General features: G+C 44.4%; 1 protein-coding gene across 4 annotated transcripts in view; it reads left to right on the forward strand.

The window, feature by feature from the left end:
- Positions 1–21,605, forward strand: part of LOC115461368 (SH3 domain-binding protein 2-like) — a 245,844-nt gene that overhangs the window by 207,758 nt on the left and 16,481 nt on the right. For all 4 annotated transcript variants that reach the window (XM_030191123.1, XM_030191126.1, XM_030191125.1 and 1 more), the window contains 4 exons: positions 215–848; positions 4,062–4,170; positions 9,526–9,581; positions 12,201–12,282. In XM_030191123.1, the coding sequence (XP_030046983.1) occupies positions 215–848; positions 4,062–4,170; positions 9,526–9,581; positions 12,201–12,282 (881 nt within the window). The remainder of the gene's footprint in view (positions 1–214; positions 849–4,061; positions 4,171–9,525; positions 9,582–12,200; positions 12,283–21,605) is intronic.

Consider the following 21,605-nt stretch of genomic DNA (forward strand, 5'->3'; position numbering starts at 1 on the left):
ACCTACATAAATCTACATGTTATTGGTACTGATCATGGGAGAGTTAGTTCCCTGCACTATTCCAGCGGTATTTTTCCCCCACGCTATTCATAACAGCGCGGGGAACTGATCATCGGCCCTTCAGTGAGGAAAAGATCCAGAAAGAGTATTCTGCTTGGAGAACAAATATAAGATGAACTGTGTATATGTGTTTTGTTGTTTGTTTTCTGTACAGATTCCTGTAACACCATGGTTCATCCGCCATCTTACCCTCCTCCACCAGTGCCTGTGATAGGCAGAAATGTATACCCCGGAATTCTGAAGGCGCACACCTTTCCAAGCATGTCTGCTGGGCCTCAGCTACCACCACCACCTCCAAAACGCAGCTTACCTGAGATAAATCCTGAGGACTTAGAAAAGCTGAGAGGAGAAGAACTGCGCTTCCCCAGAAATGCGCATTCTATGCCAGCGAAACCACTACCGGTGCTGCCAGGAAGCCGAAGCAGTGAGCCCCCACCTGTACCTCCCGCTTCCTATCCCAGAATAGCTGCTTTGAACAAGAAAACACATTTGAAACCACCAGAGCCCGAGGTGCCCAGACAGATACTGTCAAATCCCATTTGCAAAGAATTGGAGCAAAAATTGAACCCCTTGACTGTTTCCATGAATGTTGGTGCCCATGGACCACCTCCAGTGCCAGCCTGCAAACCCAAAATAAACAGCCCTAAACAGATAGGAACTGTTGCTTTGCCAGCTGAACTTACCAAACCTGGATTGTTCAAGCCCCCAGTGTTGCCTAAGCCATCACCTAAATCAGCAATCCCTACTAAGAAGTCTAGCCCTGAGACACTGCCGGCTCCCCAGTTACAGTACGTTTGTAAAATATTATTCCAACTGTTGTGCTGCTTTTTTGTTTGTTTGTTTCTTATTTTGTCAGCAGTTATCAGTAAGACAGAACTTTTGTTTTTCATACTCTTTGAATAATGAGTTCGGCATACGCTTGACTTCTGATAGAAAATCAACAGGATGTCTCAAGCAGACAGCTTTGTTGGCTTTATTCTTTGCTCAGTAATATCTCCTGACCACATATCTTTAAATTTTTCAGCAGCAGTAAAAATACAAAAGTGCCTCTGGTGAAATTTCAAGAAGACAGGAGGAGCCTCCACGGAAAGTCAAAGCAAAACAGCAAAAGTAGAGGCTGACAAATGTGCAAACCAATAGGGAGATGATCGGTTGGCTGTTCTTTTGTTCTCTCTGTGGATTAACTTGCATACATAAAGGAATTATTCAAGCCTACCAGCTTCTTCTCAGAGAAAGTTGATTGTGACCCCTGAGGCAGGCGCTTTGGCGCCGAAACACGGACCGTGTCAGGTCCTTGATATGAATATTCTGAATAAACTGGTTTTTGATATCATCTCCCTATTGGTTTGCACATTTGTCAGCCTCTACTTTTGCTGTTTTCTGTTGAAATTTCAACATGCAACTTTAAATGGATTTCCTTAAAAAATTTTATGCCTTCTATTTTTGTGTTAAAGGGTTGAACACACAAGTTATCCATTCAGAGGCTGATGTTTGCTGCTGAACGAATAGCTTTTAATTCCAACCACAGCCCACCATATACCATTCTCCCTTTTAAACTATATAACTTTGGCCATTTTCCCCTGGATTCTATATATGGTGCCTGAAAATCTGCATTGGAAACCGAGGCTTATTCTATAACAATGCACATAACTTAATTGGTTAACTAGGTAACCAGCGCTGTTAATTAGATGTTAACAAGCAGCACTAATTGGGAATAATTGAGATTTACGCATACAGCTCGCTAACCCCCCTATTGCTAAGTCACGCTAGCGGCTACTGTGTGCTAATGCTGACACAGTCTGTCACTTTGAATGGGCAGTGTCGACATTGCCATGCGGCTTAGTAAACGGGGTATCTGATATAAACACCGAATAATGAAATATGGCATTTTAATCAGGAAACAGACAGTTTTCAACCCCGATGCATGATCACACCCTAACACTTTGTCTGAATCACCCCAACCTATTTACCGATACTTCTTACTGTACTTGTCACTGTAATAGTACTCCTATACTGTATTTGTTCACACCGGAGTTTGTAACCACCTCTCTGGAACTATGTAAGCCACTTTGAGCCTACTAATAAGCGGGAAAAGGTGGGATACAAATGTAACAAATAAAATAAATTCTAAGTCACACAGTTGAAAAGGGGACGTGGCCATGGGCGTTTCTAAATCTATGCGCACTACTATAGAATACACCTGATCTGCACCTAATGTAGGCGTCAGGATTTACACCAAGTAAACCGTGGCCTAAATGGACACAACCAGATTTGGTCGCATGGCAAGCCACTCGGCATATTCTGTTTACTATGTGGAAATTTACGTTTATTCTATGAAATTTAGGGTACTTTAGAGAATACGTCTAGGTGTAATTTTTTCCTACATGGATTTTTCAGGTGCCGTATATAGAATCTAGTCCGTAGCAATTTAAACAGCACAATCATATATTCATCCACCCCAGATTTTAAAGAAAACAAACATATGCTGTCAGTGTTACTGCTGACTGGATTAAGTGCTCCTGGAGCCTGCATATGTGTTTTATGTAATGTACATGTGTGTATTGGAAGTGCAAAGACCACTGGTCTTCTCTAGCAGCCTGAGGATAAATAAAGTTATTGGCATCTTTAGTTCTGCCAGTATATGTGTAGCCTAAACTAGGCCCATAAAACCACAATTACAAGGTCAGATGCTGCTGATGAAAGAATTTTTTTTTAAGTAGTTAGATATGGAAATCTATGTTTGTTACCTCACTGTTTATAGGTAATCTAATTATTGGATATCATCAAAGTTTTCTTGCACAGGTATGGCAAAAGTTTTAGTGTAGCTGAGTAATAAGAAACTTGCCTCTTTATAAGGGAGCAATTTTTGGGTAGCTTTGGTGCCCTACTAATTTGTGCCAGAGGTGTGCTTTGGCGGGGGGGGGGGGGGGGGGGGGGGGGGGGGGGGGGGGGGGGGAGAGGAGTTGTTTGTTTGTTTTTTTGATACGTAAAAACTAATCTTGGTTGTTTAAAAAATGGGGATTTTTTTGAATAATTTATAAAATCAAGTTGTCAACTTAACAGATGCTTAACAGTTAAAGTTGTATTAACAGCATCTGTTAAGCTGACAACATGATTGCTTGTATGACTGACACTGCTACCACAGCACTGGAGCAGAAGAGAACAATGAACTTCCTTGTTTGGGGCCACAAGGCCTGAATTTGAAACATTTGGAGGAATAACAGAGAGGTTTGTGCCAGGCACAAAGGACATCATAAAGACAGTGGGGATAGGTATGAGAGCACTTAACTATTCCTGACCCAAAGCTTACTATCTTGAGTACACAGCTCTTTGAGCAGGGACTGTCTTTCTTCTATGTTTGTGCAGCGCTGCGTACGCCTTGTAGCGCTATAGAAATGCTAAATAGTAGTAGTAGTACACAGGAATAGGGAGTTTTACAGGGTGCCAAGCATGTATATGGAAAGCCAAATAGGAATATTTGCTTTGCTAACATGAATAGATTCCTTCTTTTTTTTTTTTATTCGCATGAAGTCTTTATTAAACAGGAAAACAAAACAAGACTGCTTCAATAACATTTAGAATGATGCACTTCTTCATAAGTTTGTACAATCATATAAGAAATAATCAGTGCACCCCCTTTCTACAACCATACCTGTCATATTGTAACCGCTGTGAACTTCAAGTTTGTATAAGGTTTTTCATAACAGTGAAACCCCCTATAGATTCCTTCTTTAAAGAAGAAAATGTTTTAGGTGTTAGTATATCTCCAAATTCAGTTTACATGAAGCCATTTCCTTAGTAACATGTCATGTATGAAAGTTGGTATACAGTATAGCCCTCATTCCTCTATCAGGATCAAGCAGCATCTGTAGCTCCATCTCCTTGCTCCACCATTCTTCCTAAAGCACCAGTAGGCAACAGGAGGGGATCCACGCTTCTGAGCTGATCAGCATGTTCTTTCCCTAGAAATTCTCTATTTCAGTTCTGTTTGTTTCTCCCAGGAGGTCACCACCGGATGGGCAGAGTTTTCGAGGGTTTTCCTGTGAGAAACCAGTTGTTCCTGTACACTTCCATGGAGAGCATGATGATGAGGATGAAGACTACGAAAAAGTTAGTTGGGAAGGGTGGGACTTTTTTTTTTTAGAGACAGCAATACCGGTCCTTGCTTACTGCTTTGGCATCTGGATTCCTACTTCATTTTTGTTTTGTTTTTAAACATACTTTTTCAGTTTAAGAAGAAATCCTGTAAATGACATTTGCCACTTCAGAATCACACAGTTTTTATTAGCGTGACCATTTTCAACATTTTATATATGGAGGTAATTTTATGAAGCAGTTTCCTCATGTAAGGCATATTTTATACATGGAAAATGACTCAGTTGTGTGGCCAATTATTCATGTACAAGTATGTGTGCTGAAAACATAGTATGCAGAACTGGCAGGGAGATTGGCACTGTTACTGCCTAGATTAATTAAATATGTACATTTTAAAAATGTGTGCATTCACTCAAAGAATACACGCACACAGCAAGGGTAGATCAGTGCTTTAGGATGTGTGTGCTTGAGGCTGATTCTGAGTGCCTACTTTTATAAAGACATACCCTTTGTTTAAATAAAATTCCCCCCCCCCCCCCCCCCACCACCACACACATGCACACAGAGGTTAATTTTATAACAGGCTGTCTAATTTGTGTGACACATACCCACACAGCTACTTTATAAAGGGACAATATGATGGCAGTTCTGTAACTGGACCCTTCCGTTTAGGTGCGCTGATACAACGCAGGGAGCACCTATTCTATAACAGCATCTGGGCTCAGATCCAGTTATAGAATAGTAGCATAAGTCACTATCAGTGTGCCTAAATTTATTTGCCTACAGTTACACCACCACCTCCCCCGCAGAGACAGCCTGCACATCTATTGCAACACTGCTGCAGGAACTCTCAGCCATTTTGCTAGAGGAACCAGTGGGGGCAGGAGTGATTGTAATTGCTCCTGCCTCAAATAGGTTACTAGGACACCAGGGAAGTTAAAGATAGGCCTGAGGAAAGCCTTTGGGTGGGTGGGGTCTGGCTTGGCGGCACCCTCTGTCCTCCAAGGGAGTGGTGCAGGTGGCCGGCTCAACCCAGCCTGTCTGGGCCAAGTCTCTGTGGGGGTGGCGCGTTGGATAATGTCGTCCCCCCCCCCCCAGCAATGGCAGTACTGGCACCCCTCCTCCCCAGCAGCAGCACTTGTTCTTTGTGGGGGGGCAGGGGGTAGTGCTGGCTGCCCAGGAGGATCCACTGTTTGCTAGAGGTGTAGGTTTCAGTATCGGTTGAAACCAACAGCAAATTTCAGCCGCCGATTCGATTTCTGTCGAAAATGAGAATTCCCATTTCGGTCGGCCTCTTAACACCCATGTCCCACTTATGCACCCCCCATATGTATACCCCCTCTTGAAGTTACATGCAGAAGTTGCCTCTACATCCATGCTCATTGGCTTTAAAAGTTGAGCCACGAGCAGCAATGCCAGAAATCCTTCAATGTGGCGTGTGTCTTGTCTCATTCCCATCTGTAGGTAATGTCAGATTTAAGAGATTATTGTCTACTTCTATTTCTTATAAGGCAGTATCATTTTGGAACTCCTCACCGTTAGAGATTGATAGGAAAGTACTTATTTTTAGGAAGTCACTTAAGACTTTTTTTATTTCAGAAGTATTTCAATGTATAGAAATTGGTTTATAGTTAAAGTTCATTTATTATTACTGTACTTATTAACTGAGTGATCAATGTAATAACTGAACATGTGGTTCCCGCTTGGAACTATTCATGGTATTAGCAGGATATAAGTCTACTATAATGTAATGTAAATGTTTTGTTGTCTGAGACATCTAGACCTTAACGATATTCTCTTCAGTACACTTGCAAAGGCTCAAATTTAGGGCATCTTTAAAAGTGCCAGTAAAGTGCAGGCACCTCAGTGCAGATGACCTTCAGGGTGCAGCCTCTAAGTACTAACTGGTACAGGCATCTCTTGCACTGCTTGTGCCATCCAAATGTCTGCAATAAGGCCATAGCACTGGCCTGAATTCTCCACCCTTAGCACAGACAGTTCAGCACCTTTCTAGTACAGTTTGTAACAGCTATTTTCCAGCACAGATTTCAATGCACTGTGATCTGTCCAGAGCAGAACCAACAGACATTATCTTCTCCAGTCGTAATGCAGACATCCAAATTGTAATGTCCTACATAAAGGTCTTCAGGCTAACCACCACTTTAGTTTTGGTCATGGTAGTCAATGAGTTTTTCTGTCACTTTCACTGTCTCTACTTGTGGGGCATACATAGTTATACTCTTTTTGGGATGTAATTGGGAATGTGACATTTAGTACATAAGTAATGCCACACTGGGAAAAAGACCAAGAGTCCATCGAGCCCAGCATCCTATCCAGGCCAAGGGCACCTGGCAAGCTTCCCAAACATACAAACATTCTATACATGTTATTCCTGGAATTGTGGATTTTTCCCAAGTCCATTTAGTAGTGGTTTATGGACTTGTCGTTTAGGAAACCGTCTAACCCCTTTTTAAACTCTGCCAAGCTAACCGCCTTCACCAGTATAGTGTCTGGAAAGTAATTGTGTTCTCTTTATCTATAGTAGACCCAAATTCATAATACCTAAACAATAACAGAACTAACTCTACACCCAAAGTTATTATAAAAATAGACTGCTGATGTATTTACAAAAGCAACAAGAACAGTGATTCTTCTTGTGATTTCCAGTGACTTCAAAAGGTGTGCCCCAAAGTAGTGATGGACCTGTAAAATTGGTGCATAGAGTGCCTTGGGCTAACACTTTTTCTCTATTTAAAAAATTCAGTTCAGGACACAGGGCAAATCAAGTCCAGCAGGAGACACATTTTGGCTCCTTGAAGGCCGACCTATCAACATCGGCACTGGAAGCGTTGAGCTCGATGGCTGCCCAGACATCAGCTATCACTGGGATCACACTGGCTTCAAGGAGGTTTCCACCTCCCTTGACATCAGACACTGATAGTCAGTCCTGGTACTGGTCAGCTTTGGACCCGACACCGAGAACACATACGGATTTGACGTCATCATCATCATTGGCGGCACTGAAGTACCATGATGCTCAGTGTCTGGGAAAATCCAAGAAGTACAAGCATTGGTCCTCTTTGGCACATGGTGCCTGGAGCACTAGGGCATTGGCATCATCGGTACCTAAAAGGTTCCAGCACCAAGAGGAGCGCACCTCCTCCTTGCTGGAGGTGCCAGTGCACCTGTCTCCGGACAGCCAGGTTCCCACTTTTGGTTTAGCACCGGCTTCTTAACAGGCTGTCCCTGTCTTGGCTCTTCAGCCTTTGCCAATGCCTTCCTTCAATTAGTGTAACCAAGCCATAATCAGTGAGGAGCTGGTGCATGTGCTACAGCTGCACACTGCTCAGGCATCGAGGGCACTTGCGCCAACAATAGCTCAGCCCCCACTTCTTCCTGAGGCTCCTACCTTGCCTGCAGAGCAGTCTTCAACACCGGCGCCTCAACGGATGTCACTGTTGATGTCAACCCATGCAGTAGAACTCTCGACACCAGGGGAGGAAGCCTCCAGAGTCTGAGGGGTAGGGCTGTACCCTAGCACCCTTCGGGGCATGAGTATATGTCATGGGATCTTAAAGTTGTTCTCACCCAGCTGATGAAAAATCCTTTTGAGCAGCTTGACTCCTGTATCTGATAGCTGATCCACCTTACTCTAAGTTTCATCATAATAAAGTAGTTTGTTGCTAAGGTGATGTTGGAGTCCATCTTAACCAGTCAATTGTTCTGCCAACATTTTTCCCAAAACCACATGCCCAACCTTACAAAAGCCTTAGCCTTCTATCTGGAGTGGACTAAAGCCCATAGGCAGTCCACCCAGCTTTTTGTTTCTTTGGCCCAAACAAGATGGGGGTAGCCATCAACAAACTCACAATTTCCAACAGGCTAACAGATTGCATCTCCTTCACTTATGCCCAGGCTAGGCTGACTCTTGAGGGTCATGTCAGGGCTCATAATGTCAGAGCCATGGCTGAGTCAGTAGTCTACTTAAGGTCAGCTTCCATAGAGGAGATTTGCAAGGCTGCGACGTGGTCTTCGGTCCACACATTTACATCTCACTAATGCCGTGAGCAGGATAACCAATGTGACAGCTACAGTCACACAGTCCTGCAGAATCTGTTTGGTGTCTAGAATCCAACTCCGCCCTCCTAGGCCCAATTTTCTTATGTTCCAGGTCGCACCTTCACAACTAGTATGTATATCATTTCAGGTTAATTGACTTTGAGGCCTTGACATTTCACGTCCCTATTGGCCCAGTATTGTTGTTCTCAGAGAATCTAGTAGCTAGGGATTCCCACATATGAGAAAATAACTGGCCCAACTTGTCCTCTGAGAAAGCAGTTACTCACCTGTATCAGGTGTTCTCCAAGGATAGCAGGCCAGGTATTCTCATATACCCTCCCACCTCCCATGGGAGTTGTATTCCTTTAGCTATATTACCTGACTGAGGGACCTGCGCTCGTGTTTCAGGCGGGAAGGCACCTACTCATGCATGGTGAGACACTGCTAGAATTTTCTTAAAATGTCTATACAGTAGCTAGTGTCCACACCGGGCTCCGGCAGATGTCACCCACCTGTTAAAATACCTGGCCTGCTGTCCTCAGAGAACATCTACTACAGGTGAGTAACTTCACTTTATGAGAGTTCCTTTTGATGTGTAAAGCATGTTGTACACATGGAAAATGTTTTAGAAGATTACCCCATAGTGCAGTGGTAATGCCTGATAGATGATAAGAGAGCCCTGTTGGATAAACCTGTAAAGGACGGGTTTGCTCTAACTACTTGCTTCAGCACCATACTGTACAAAGTGTTACTGGGCAGGCTTCAAGAACTAATGAGGCTGGATGCATTCTTCAAAAGAACCTGTCTTATCTGTAGGAGGCAACCCAATTCTTACACATCCAGCGCAACTGACAAAGCATGACTAACTCATACCTAGCCAATTATTTTATTTATTTATTTATATTTTGCTCACACCTTTTTCAATAGTAGGTGAGTTACATTCAGGTACACTGGATATTTCTCTGTCCCAGGAAGGCTCACAATCTAAGTTTGTAACTGAAGCAATGGAGGGTTATGTGACTTGCCCAAGATCACAAGGAGCAGCAGTGGGATTTGAACCGGCCACCTCTAACCACTGACCTGCTAGCTCATATTCTTTGACAGCTGGCCAGTTGGAATACAGCTGGTCTAATGCCCCCATATATATTCCCACCTGCTTTCAGACAGATGCAAATGTGTGGAAAATCTGTTTGCAGAAGAGGGAAAGTTTTTAGTGAAAAAGCCTTTAAATTGCTTTCTCAATGTAGTCATACATTCTTAAACAGATGATGATGCTAGAATTTACTAATAGAATTACTTTGTCTTTTTAAGGTATCCTTGCCTAAGTCGGTATTTGTCAATACGAGCGAATCCTCTGAAGTTGAAAGGTAATTCATTTGAATAGCTAATTAACTGTATTTATTTATTTACATACTAATGTAAACCAATTCTGGAATTTTATTTTTGTGAGAAACAAGAAATTATAAGTGCTGTGATTCTCCTAAAAAAAATTGTACAATCACAATGACATCTTAGCTCTTTCTCGAAAGCTAGTCAGAAATTGTTGACTGATAAAGAAATTATTCTTACCTATAACCACTTTAAAAGGTATCACTTGCAACCTCTTTGAACTTTATTTTCACTGTTGTTTTATGCATGTGTCTAATTTTTTTAAACTTTATTTTTCATCTTTTAACAATTTGTGGGCCCTGTTTGCTAAGCCACGCTGTAGGCGCGCTAACGGGTTTAGCACGCTCTAAAAATTAACGTGCGCTAACACTAGAGACACCCATAGGAATATATGGGTGTCTCTAGCATTAGCGCGCGCCAAAACCATTAAAGCAGCTAGGGCTCTTCAGCATTCAGAAGAGATGGCTGAGGGGAGATATGATAGAATACTGAGCCGAGTGGAACTAGTAGAAGTGAATACTAAGACTAGGGGGCATGCAATGAAGCTAATAAGTAGTCAATTTAAATAAACCAGGGAACATATTTCTTCACTAAACTTGTAATTAAACTCTCAAATTCATTGCCAGAAAATGTGGTAAAAGCAGTTAGCTTAACATGGTTTTAAAAAGGTTTGGATAATTTCCTAAAAGAAAAGTCCATAAGCCATAAGAGTGGAGGAGTGGCCTAGTGGTTAGGGTGGTGGACTTTGGTCCTGGGGAACTGAGGAACTGAGTTCGATTCCCACTTCAGGCACAGGCAGCTCCTTGTGACTCTGGGCAAGTCACTTAACCCTCCATTGCCCCATGTAAGCCGCATTGAGCCTGCCATGAGTGGGAAAGCGCGGGGTACAAATGTAACAAAACAAAAAAAAAACTATTAAGAAGGATTTGGGAAAATCCACTGCTTATTTCTAGGATAAGCAATATAAAATCTGCTTTACTCTTTTGGGATCTTGTCAGGTACTTGTGACCTCGATTGGCCCCTGTTAGAAACAGGATACTTGGCTTGATGGACCCTTGGTCTGCCCCAGTACAGCAACAGTTATGTACTTATGTAGAATTGCCTCCTATGTATCTAATGTTAAATATCATCAGATGCTAAAAGACTAAAAGTATGATTGACAGAGAAATCTGCTATTGGATGGACTTGTGGTTCATGCTGTAGCTCTGTGGCATGGGGATCTAGGTTACATTTCCTTGTCTGTTAGGACCAGTGGAGCCTGGGCATGTTGTAGAGGTAGTATTATTCAAACATAACAAGGGGGGGAGGAAGATTGCCACTTCCATGGTAGCCAAAGAGCAGCACCAAAAGAGCAACTTAACGGAGGCATCCTGTTAACCTCAGGTTGGTGGTTGAGCATGCTATATTGGGAAAGAGATTTGAAAATACATACATAATATAGAGGGTAAAAGACAAAATAACTAGCATGCTCAAATTGCTGGATAATTGAATTATTCTCAGTGGTGTAGAGCACTAGAATGTAGTGTAATGCACACTGTGAAAGGAATTGGTTTAACAGTCTATTTTCTGCTTATCTTGAGAAATGCTTCTGAATGCTGAACATCCCAATCTCACTACCCCTGAAATCCATAAGAGCCATTGTGAAAGTGTGGCAGCCACCAAGCAACCTAATAGGTTCTGTAGAAACTTTAGGGCTCTACTGATGGGGTAAATAAAACCAAATCACAGGGGAAACAACTTCAGATTAAAGGGTCCTTTTACAAAGGTACATGAAAAGTGGCCTTAGTGTGCTTTTACTGGGTCTTTCCTTCAGTGGCGATCCTAGCCGGCATGACACCCAGGGCGGATTGCCGATGCGCGCCCCCCCCCCCCCGGGTGCAGCGCGCCCCCCCCCCCGGCGAAATGACACGCCGCTGAGGGGGGGGGGGGTGCTGCGGCGCGCACCTGTCAGCTGAGTTTGCTAACTTCGCTGCAGCTCCCTCTGCCCCGGCTGGAACAGGAAGTAACCTGTTCCGGGGCAGAGGGAGCTGCAGCGAAGTCAGCGAACTCAGCTGACAGGCGCGCGCCGCGGCACCCCCCAGCGGCGTGCGTCTGGGGCGGACCGCCCCCCTCTTCATACGCCACTGCTTTCCTTCATTCTAAGGCTATTTCTTCCTACAGCTGGAAGATGGCCAATTTCTGGCATTAATGGCCATTCGCCAGTATGGCCATTAGTGCATGGCCTTTAAAAAGATTAACGCATGAGCCCTTACCACCACTTATTTTGTAGGCAATAAGGGTTCATGTGCTATTCAGCATGTTGGCAGTGCCAACAGTCTTGATTAGCATAGAAATGCCCACTCTCCATTCCCAGACACGCCCCCCTCTCTGTGAAAAATTAAAGATTTTTTTTTAGCATACGGTGTGCGCATGCAGAGTACAAAATTACTGCGGGACAACTCAGTATGGACTGGTTCTGCTGATGTCATTCATCATGCAACTTTTGAAAATGCTTGTGATGTTAGAGAAAATATCGGGGCAGTGCTCAAGACAGATGTTTTTGCATTTCTTGTCTCATATAGCTGAAAGTTGACGTGTTTTTTTTTCCTTTGATCCAGGATATTCAAAGCCACTAACCCAAAGGGTAGCCCTTTGAACGGATTATATTGTATGAGGAATTCTAACACAAAGCCAGGAAAGGTAATAGTACATCACAGTCAGACGGTACTGATTGTTGAAATGTGACTACATGTCCTCCTTTGTTTTATTGAAAAACTTGAGTATGTTTATATGTCTTTATTTTCTGATGTCTCCATATTAGTCTTATTGTTGGTGCACCTCTATATCTCACTATCTTTCAGTGACTAGCAAGAAATAATTATTTCTTTTGTAACACTTCATCGTCTCCCAAAAGAGAAACAAATCACTGAGACTGGGAGGTGTTCACCCCAGAGTTTTTTATAATTTGGAATTGCACAGCTATTACTAGTAATCTGTAACATGCCATTAAAATGTATTTAAAAAGGGCTCCCATGATGATCTGGGAAACCACAGACCAGTGAGCTGGCATCTGTCCTGGGCAATAACTATTCTGAAAAACAATATTATTTATCATATGGATAAATATGACTTAATAGGACAGAGTCAACATGGATTTAGCAATGGGAGATCTTGCCTTCCCAATCTGTTAGGTTTTTGAAAGTGTTAACAAACACATGAATAAGAGAGTTGTTTGACAGAGTCTTTCATGAGATACTTCTGTGGACATTTTCAAAAGTCCTGGGAATAGAAGGCAGTGTTCTGCTGTGGATTGATAATTTTTTTTTCTTACATTTGTACCCTGCGCTTTCCCACTCATAGCTACTACTACTACTACTATTTAGCATTTCTATAGCGCTACAAGGCGTACGCAGCGCTGCACAAACATAGAAGAAACACAGTCCCTGCTCAAAGAGCTTACAATCTAATAGACAAAAAATAAAGTAAGCAAATCAAATCAATTAATGTGTACAGGAAGGAGGAGAGGAGGGTAGGTGGAGGCGAGTGGTTACGAGTCAAAAGCAATGTCAAAGAGGTGGGCTTTCAGTCTAGATTTAAAGGTGGCCAAGGATGGGGCAAGACGTAGGGGCGCAGGAAGTTTATTCCAGGCGTAGGGTGCAGCGAGACAGAAGGCGCGAAGTCTGCAGTAGTGGAGAAGGGAACAGATAAGAAGGATTTATCCATGGAGCGGAGTGCACGGGAAGGGGTGTAGGGAAGGATGAGTGTGGAGAGATTACTGGGGAGCAGCAGAGTGAGTACATTTATAGGTTAGTAGAAGAAGTTTGAACAGGATACGACAACGGATAGGGAGCCAGTGAAGCGACTTGAGGAGAGGGGTAGTATGAGTAAAGCGACCATGGCGGAAGACAAGACGGGCAGCAGAGTTTTGAACCAATTGGAGAGGAGAGAGGTGACTAAGTGGGAGGCCAGCAAGAAGCAGATTGCAGTAGTCTAAACGAGAGGTGACAAGGGTGTTGATGAGGGTTTTGGTAGAGTGCTCGGAAAGAAAGGGGCGGATTTTACGGATGTTGTAAAGAAAGAAACGACAGATCATGGCGATCTGCTGGATATGATCAGAGAAGGAGAGAGAAGAGTCAAAGATGACCCCAAGGTTTCGAGCTGAGGAGACAGGGAGAAGGAGAGAGCCATCAACAGAAATAGAAAACGGGGGGAGTAGGGAGGTGGGTTTGGGGAGGAAAATGAGAAGCTCTGTTTTGGTCATATTTAATTTCAGGTGGCGTTGAGACATCCAGACAGCAATGTCAGACAAGCACGCTGAAACTTTGGTTTGGATGCAAGGTGAGATATCAGGGGTAGAAAGGTAGATTTGGGAGTCATCAGCATAGAGATGGTAGGAAAAGCCATGGGATGAGATTAATGAACCAAAGGAAGAAGTGTAGATAGAAAAGAAGAGGGGACCAAGAACAGAACCCTGAGGTACGCCGACAGGCAGAGGGATAGAAGTAGAAGAGGATCCACCAGAGTGAACACTGAAGGTGCGGAGGGAGAGGTAGGAAGAGAACCAGGAAAGGACAGAGCCCTGGAATCCAAGTGAGGACAGGGTATCGAGGAGTATGCTGTGATCGACAGTGTCAAAAGCAGCAGAAAGATCAAGAAGAATGAGGATGGAATAGAGACCTCTGGATTTAGCCAGTAATAGGACATTGGAGACTTTAGTAAGCGCAGTTTCGGTTGAGTGGAGAGGGCGAAAACCAGATTGTAGTGGGTCAAGAATAGCATGTGAGGACAGAAAATCAAGGCAGCGGCGGTGAACAGCACGCTCAAGTAATTTGGAGAGAAAAGGAAGGAGGGAGATGGGTCGGTAATTAGAGGGACAAGTAGGGTCGAGTGAAGGCTTCTTAAGGAGAGGTATGACCACAGCATGTTTAAAGGCAGCAGGGACAGTCGCAGTGGAAAGTGAGAGGTTGAGAATGTGACAGATAAAAGGAATAAGAGCAGGAGAGATGGCATTAAGAAGGTGGGTGGGAATGGGATCAGAGGAACAGGTGGTACATTTTGAGGAAGAAAGGAGAAGTGCAGTTTCCTCAATAGTAACTTCAGGAAAGGAGGAAAGGGAATGAGGGGGAGGAGAGAGAGGGGAACGGACTAGTGGAGGGAGAGGTTGCGAGGTAGAGAATACAAGGTTTATCTTTTGAACCTTGTCGTGAAAGAATTCAGCAAGGGTCTGAGGAGATAATGAAGGGGGAGTTGGGGGAGGGGGCACCTTGAGGAGAGAGTTCAATGTGGTGAAGAGAAGTCGAGGGTTAGAGCCAAGAGAGTTGGTCAGTTGGATATAATAATCCTGTTTGGCGCGTAAAAGAGCAGATTGGAAGGAGGTCAGCATGAACTTAAAGTGTAAGAAATCAGCAAGGGCCTGAGATTTCCGCCAGAGGCGTTCGGCGGAGCGGGTACAGGAACGTAGGTAGCGGATATTAGAAGTCAGCCAAGGTTGGGGTTTTGTACGCGTTACAGGGCGGGTCATCAAAGGTGCAAGAGTGTCTAAGGCAGAGGATAGAGTATTGTTGTAAGAAGAAACAGCCTCGTTGACAGACGTGGATGGTGCCACAGTAGAGAGGAGGTTAGAAACATGGGAGGATAGAGATGAAGGGTCAATATCGTGAAGATTTCTAGATAAATTAGATAAGATAGGACGGGACTGGGAGGGAGGAGATTTAAGTGTGAAAGTTATAAGATGGTGATCAGAGAGGGGAAGATCAGAGGCAAGGAAACTAGAGGGTGAACAGTTGGAGGAGAAGATGAGATCAAGACAGTGACCATTTTGATAAGTGGGGGAGGTGGAGCATAGTTGGAGATTAGGAGGATATTAAAGCGAGTAACTTGGAAATATAAGAGTTGGAAGGATCATTAGCAGGAATATTAAAGTCACCAAGGATGAGAGAGGGGGAGGAAGGATCATGGAAGAAGGCAAGCCAGGCATCAAAGTCACTGAGAAAGGATGAAAGGGACTTATCAGGGGGACGATAAATGACCGCTATTCGAAGAGGCAGAGGAGAGAAAAAGGCGGATAGAGAGTGGACTTCAAAGGAGGAAAAACAGTGAGATTGAGGTGGAAGAAGGGGTTGAAATCTGGAGGAGGGAGAGAGAAGTAGTCCAACACCGCCCCCCCCGTGACCAGCAGGGCGAGGAGTATGTGAAAAAAGATAACCGCCATGGCAGAGGGCTGCGACTGAAGCAGAGTCATCAGGGCAGAGCCAGGTTTCTGTTATGGCGAGCAGATGGAGGTGACACGAGATAAAGAGGTCAAGGATATAGGGGAGTTTGTTACAGATAGAGCGGGCATTCCATAGGGCGCAAGAGAAGGGCAGAGAAGAGGAGGGGAGTAGAGGAATAGAGATGAGGTTAGAGAGGTCACGGTGAGATCTGTAGAGTTTGGATAATAGTTGGTGAGGAGGGCCAGGATTGGGATTGATGTCACCGGCTGAGAGTAAGAGAAGGAGTAAAAGAGAGCGGAGGAGAGTAGGAGAGGTGTGGCCACGAATGCCTCGAAGGTGAGAGATATTTAGGTGGAATGGGGAAGGCAAAATGGAGGGAAGAAAGACGGAGATTAAAAGCCAAGAGGGAGGAAGAGGGTAGGAGAGAAGGTGAGGTGATGAAGTCAATGGATGGGCAGTGAGTTCCAGTAGCGGAGAGAGGTAGGGGGTGAGGGAAAAGATTAGGAAGGGACAGAGCTAGGAAGAGAATGTGAATAGGGGCCATAAACGATTGAGGTACTTTAGCAACTGGGAAGAAGATTAGATGTAAAGAGATAAATGCCCCATGCGCCGTTAGGTGCGCAGCACCAAGAGCGGAGGCCCTGAGTGGATCGGAGTGGACCTGGGTGTCACCCCGGAGAAGGCTGTAAGGATATGCAGATGAGCTGCAAGTCCTCCACAGCACCTGAAAGGCAGCCGGTGGTAGAGCTGGGCACCTGTCAGCTGAGGAAAGGCTTACCAGGGGTTAGGCCGAAGCCAGCATTCCTCCCACTGAGGGTCGCCTGATCCTAGCCAAAAAGCACCTGGAAACTCTGTGCACTTGGAGCGAAGGCCCTGGGAAGATCGGGGTGGACCTGGAGTCACCCCGGATACAGCTGTGAGGAAATGCAGAAGGGCTGCAAGTCCTCCACAGCACCTTTTGGGAGCGTTGGGCACCTAGAGCGGAGGCCCTGAGTGGATCGGAGTGGACCTGGGTGTCACCCCGGAGAAGGCTGTAAGGATATGCAGATGAGCTGCAAGTCCTCCACAGCACCTGAAAGGCAGCCGGTGGTAGAGCAGGTTCAATGCGGCTTACATATTATATGCAGGTACTTATTTGTACCTGGGGCAATGGAGGGTTAAGTGACTTGCCCAGAGTCACAAGGAGCTGCCTGTGCCTGCAGTGGGAATCGAACCCAGTTCCCCAGGACCAAAGTCCACCACTCTAACCACTAGGCCACTCCTCCACTTTTCTTGGTGGAGAAGGTAGATAGTGGTGTGCCCTAGGGATCTGTACTGTGAGCAGAGTAATTTTACTTTTATAAATGAGCTGGAACAGGTAGTGGCAAGTGAGATAGTCCAATTTGCAGATGTCACAAAATTGTATCAAGTTACGAAATCACAAACATTGTGAAGAACCGCAGGAGGACCTTACAAGACTTGGGGTCTGCGCATTCTACATGGCAATGGCAGATGATTAAAACATACAATACGAGAGGTAAAATTGACCCACAAACATTTTGGCAACAATTCTTTACAGACGAATGGACAACTCCCACAGACTCCCCCCAATTTCTCCAAGAATGGGACAACAGATGCAAAACAGTACTAGATAGCATAGCACCAATGCAAACTAGGATCTCACACAGGATAAATTCCATACCATGGTTCAATGAAGAACTGAAAGAACTAAAAACACAAGTCAGAAGATTAGAACGAGCATGGATCAAGAAAAAAGATGAACATACACTCAATGACTGAAAACAACTACAAAGGAAATACAAATACACTATTTTTTTTTTTTAGTTACATTTGTACCCCGCGCTTTCCCACTCATGGCAGGCTCAATGTGGCGGGCAATGGAGGGTTAAGTGACTTGCCCATAGTCACAAGGAGCTGCCTGTGCCGGGAATCGAACTCAGTTCCCCAGGACCAAAGTTCACCACCCTAACCACTAGGCCTCCTCCTCCACTCCCCATGGACACTATCAGACAAACTAAAAGAACATACTACAAAACCACAATAGGACCAAATTACAAGGACACACACAAACTCTTCACACTTGTAAACAAACTCCTAAACACCACACCGGTCACCTCTAACAGCACAGACACCCCATCTGCAACCAATCTTGCAAAGTACTTCAACGAAAAAAATCACAAAGCTACAACTCATGATACCTACTAATAAAACTGAGTACACAAGCATCCTTGAATGCCTAGACCCAAAACCAAGGGAATGCCCAGCAGATCGATCATGGACCAAGTTTGACACAATATCTTATGACGAATTCTCAAAATGGATCGGAAAATACGCTAAGTTACAATGCAAATTGGACATATGCCCCAATAGCCTAATAAAATCAGGCCCCAAACAATTCAAAAAAGACCTTACGAAGCACATAAACTTCAGGCTTCAAAACGGCCTCTTTCCCACGGAGAAAGGAAACATCCTACTCACCCCACTACCAAAAGATGCGAAGAAAAGCACAACGGACCTAACTAACTATCGCCCAGTAGCATCTATCCCACTCATAACTAAACTCATGGCGGGCATAGTGACGAAACAACTCTCTGAGTACCTAACCGAACATTCAATTCTGCACGAATCACAATCAGGATTCCGGACAAATCACAGTACAGAAATGGTACTAGTGTCAGCAATGAACGCCTTCAAACAAGCAATTGCCACCTGCAACAACATACTCCTCCTACAATTCGACATGTCCAGCGCCTTCAACATGGTCAACCATGAAATACTGTTACACATACTAGAATACTTCGGAGTAGGAGGCACATTTCTCAAATGGTTCAAAGTATTCCTGACCACAAGATCATTCCAAGTCACAATCAACGCGGACACATCATCCCCATGGACACCTGAATGCGGAGTTCCCCAAGGATCCCCACTATCACCAACTCTCTTCAACCTAATGATGATACCACTGGCCAAACTCCTAGCCAATCAAAACTTCAATCAAACATATAAATGGCAAGAGGCGTACTCACTCGCAAATGCGCAGTAGAGACCCTCTCTGTCCCGCCCCCGCGTCAATACGTGATGACAGGGGCGTGACAGAGAGGGAACCTGCGCACCTGCGAGTGAGGGAACCGCCGTCGCCACCGGTCCCCCCACCCCCCAGGGTTGCCGCCACCGGTCCCCCCCACCCACCCGGAGTCACCGCCGCCACCCACCCTCCACCCGGCCCGGGTACCTGGCTTCACTATTCAAACCGGCAGAACGCAGCACACAGCTCATCTGAGCTGCCGTTGGCCTTCCTTACCTGCCTGTGTCCCGCCCTCGCCAACGTTACGTCACACGAGGGCGGAACACACGCAGAGAAGAAGGAAGGCCGACGGCAGCTCAGATGAGCTGTGTGCTGCGTTCCGCCGGTTTGAATAGTGAAGCCAGGTACCCGGCCCGGGTGGTGGAGGGGACTCCGGGGGGGGGGGGGGGGGGCGGCGGCGACCTAGCCGGGTTACTAGCCCGTTTTTACGGGCTCAACGGCTAGTCCCTATATATATGCAGATGATGTCACAATCTCCATCCCATTCAAGCAGGATCTAAACGAAATCACCAACGAAATCAATCAAAGCCTCCAAACCATGTATCCTGGGCTAATGCGTTCAAACTGAAACTCAACGCAGAGAAAACACAATGCCTTGTACTAACCTCACAACATAACAAAAACACCTACTCCAAAATAACCACACCATACTGTTCTCTCCCCGTCGCGCAAAGCTTAAAAATTCTTGGAGTGACTATCGACCGAAACCTCACACTCGACACTCATGTGAAGAATAGAACGAAGAGAATGTTCCACTCAATGTGGAAACTCAAAAGAGTAAAACCTTTCTTCCCGAGACATATCTTCCGCACCCTGGTACAGTCAATGGTAATAAGTCACCTGGACTACTGTAATGCATTATACGCCGGCTGCAAAGAACAAACTATCAAAAAACTACAAACAGCTCAGAATACAGCAGCCAGACTCATATTTGGAAAAAATAAATATGAAAGTGCTAAACCCTTAAGAAAGAAACTCCATTGGCTCCCACTCAAAGAACGTGTCGAGTTCAAGATTTGCACGATAGTACACAAAATTATTCACGCAGACGCCCCAATCTACATGCTAAACCTTGTGGACCTGCCTCCCAGAAACGCGGTAAGATCCTCCCGCAAATATCTCAACCTGCACTTCCCCAGTTGCAAAGGACTGAAATACAAACTGACACATGCCACCACCTTTTCCTACTTGAGCACGCAGCTGTGGAATGATCTTCCTACAGACCTGAAAGCTATTGACGAAGTAATTAACTTCCCCAAATCTCTGAAAACTCATCTCTTCCAAAAGGCAAAGAAGGAAAATACATAGCCTACAAACCACTTCAACAGCTCACACAATTACGACAGCTCACCTCTAACTGACCTAACACTTCCCTGTCTATCCTCCATTACCCAATCTTTAAACAGCAATAATTGTACTCGTCATCAGGAAACGACTATGCTTATCTTCTCTTAACAACATTCAAACTATAAGAAATGTACCTGTTAATACGAAATGATTATGTCATAACCACACTCTGTAAGCCACTTTGAGCCTACAAATAGGTGGGAAAAGGTGGGATACAAATGCAATAAATAAATAAAATAAATATAGTATAAAATGATACACATAAAGAATAATAATTCTAGCTGTAGTTACATAAAGCACTATTGTTGACTTTTAACAGGTGTTTTCTGTAGACAGCAGGATTGGTAAGGCACACAAGTAGGGTGACTTCATTCAACAGTACCGGGATGGAACTGCATTCTCACAGCTCAGAATGTAAGTGTGAATTTCTGAGCATGTACAGCCCTTCTCATATTAAGTGGTCATCTCAGCTGGTTCTGAAACTCAAAACAGTTTTCAAGGAGGTGAAATAGACTGTGTGCCTTATCAGTCTTGCTGTCTAGAGAAAACATCTATTATAGGAAAGCAACATTGCTTTTTCTGTCAACAAGTAGGGTTGTGTCAGATCTACAAGTGGGTAACTCCCAAGCTTAGGGTTGCTCAGTCTTTAATCAACTTAGGGTCCTGCTTACTAAGCTGTCCTATAGGCGCGCTAGTGTTTTTAGCGCTCGCTAATGATTAGCGTTCGCTAAACGTTAGAGACATCCATAGGAATATATAGGTGTCTAGCGTTTAGCACATTCTAAAACACTAGTTCACCTTAGTAAACAGGGCCCTTAGTCTTTTGAGCAGGCTGCACAGTGAAGTGTGAGAGTTGTTAGTTCATAGGGACAGACTAGCCAGTATCACTCGGCAAAAAGCATTGTCCTTTGCTGAATCTTGGTCCAAACAATAATTTGCAGTGAAAATATGAAGAGAGGACCAAGTAAACCACTTTGCAGATTGTATTAAATGAAGTCAGAGAGGGGTCATCAGAGTCCAGACCCTGTGGGACAGGAAGGGGGAGGGTAGTGTCTTTAGAAGAAGGGAGAGCTGGTATGGCAACATTACAATACTATATGTACAGTGGACCTTTCATATCAGGTAATATCATTCACAAATTTATACGGATGAATCTAATAAAAGTGCAAAATTAACATGGAAGGGGGGTGGGGGGGAGGGGGAAAACAACAAAAAATTTGATGACTGTAAGTAAGGTTATATGTTTGTTAAGATCCTGCCTTGAGAAATGTACCATGATATGAGCACTGTTATGTTGGGGAGAATTTGTGCTTTTTTGGTTTCTCGTCAATAAAAACCGTTGAACTCTAAATGAAGTCAGAGCTTTATGACTGCAGTGC

This window comes from Microcaecilia unicolor, chromosome 2, assembly GCF_901765095.1.
Source record: "Microcaecilia unicolor chromosome 2, aMicUni1.1, whole genome shotgun sequence".
Classification (NCBI taxonomy): domain Eukaryota; kingdom Metazoa; phylum Chordata; class Amphibia; order Gymnophiona; family Siphonopidae; genus Microcaecilia; species Microcaecilia unicolor.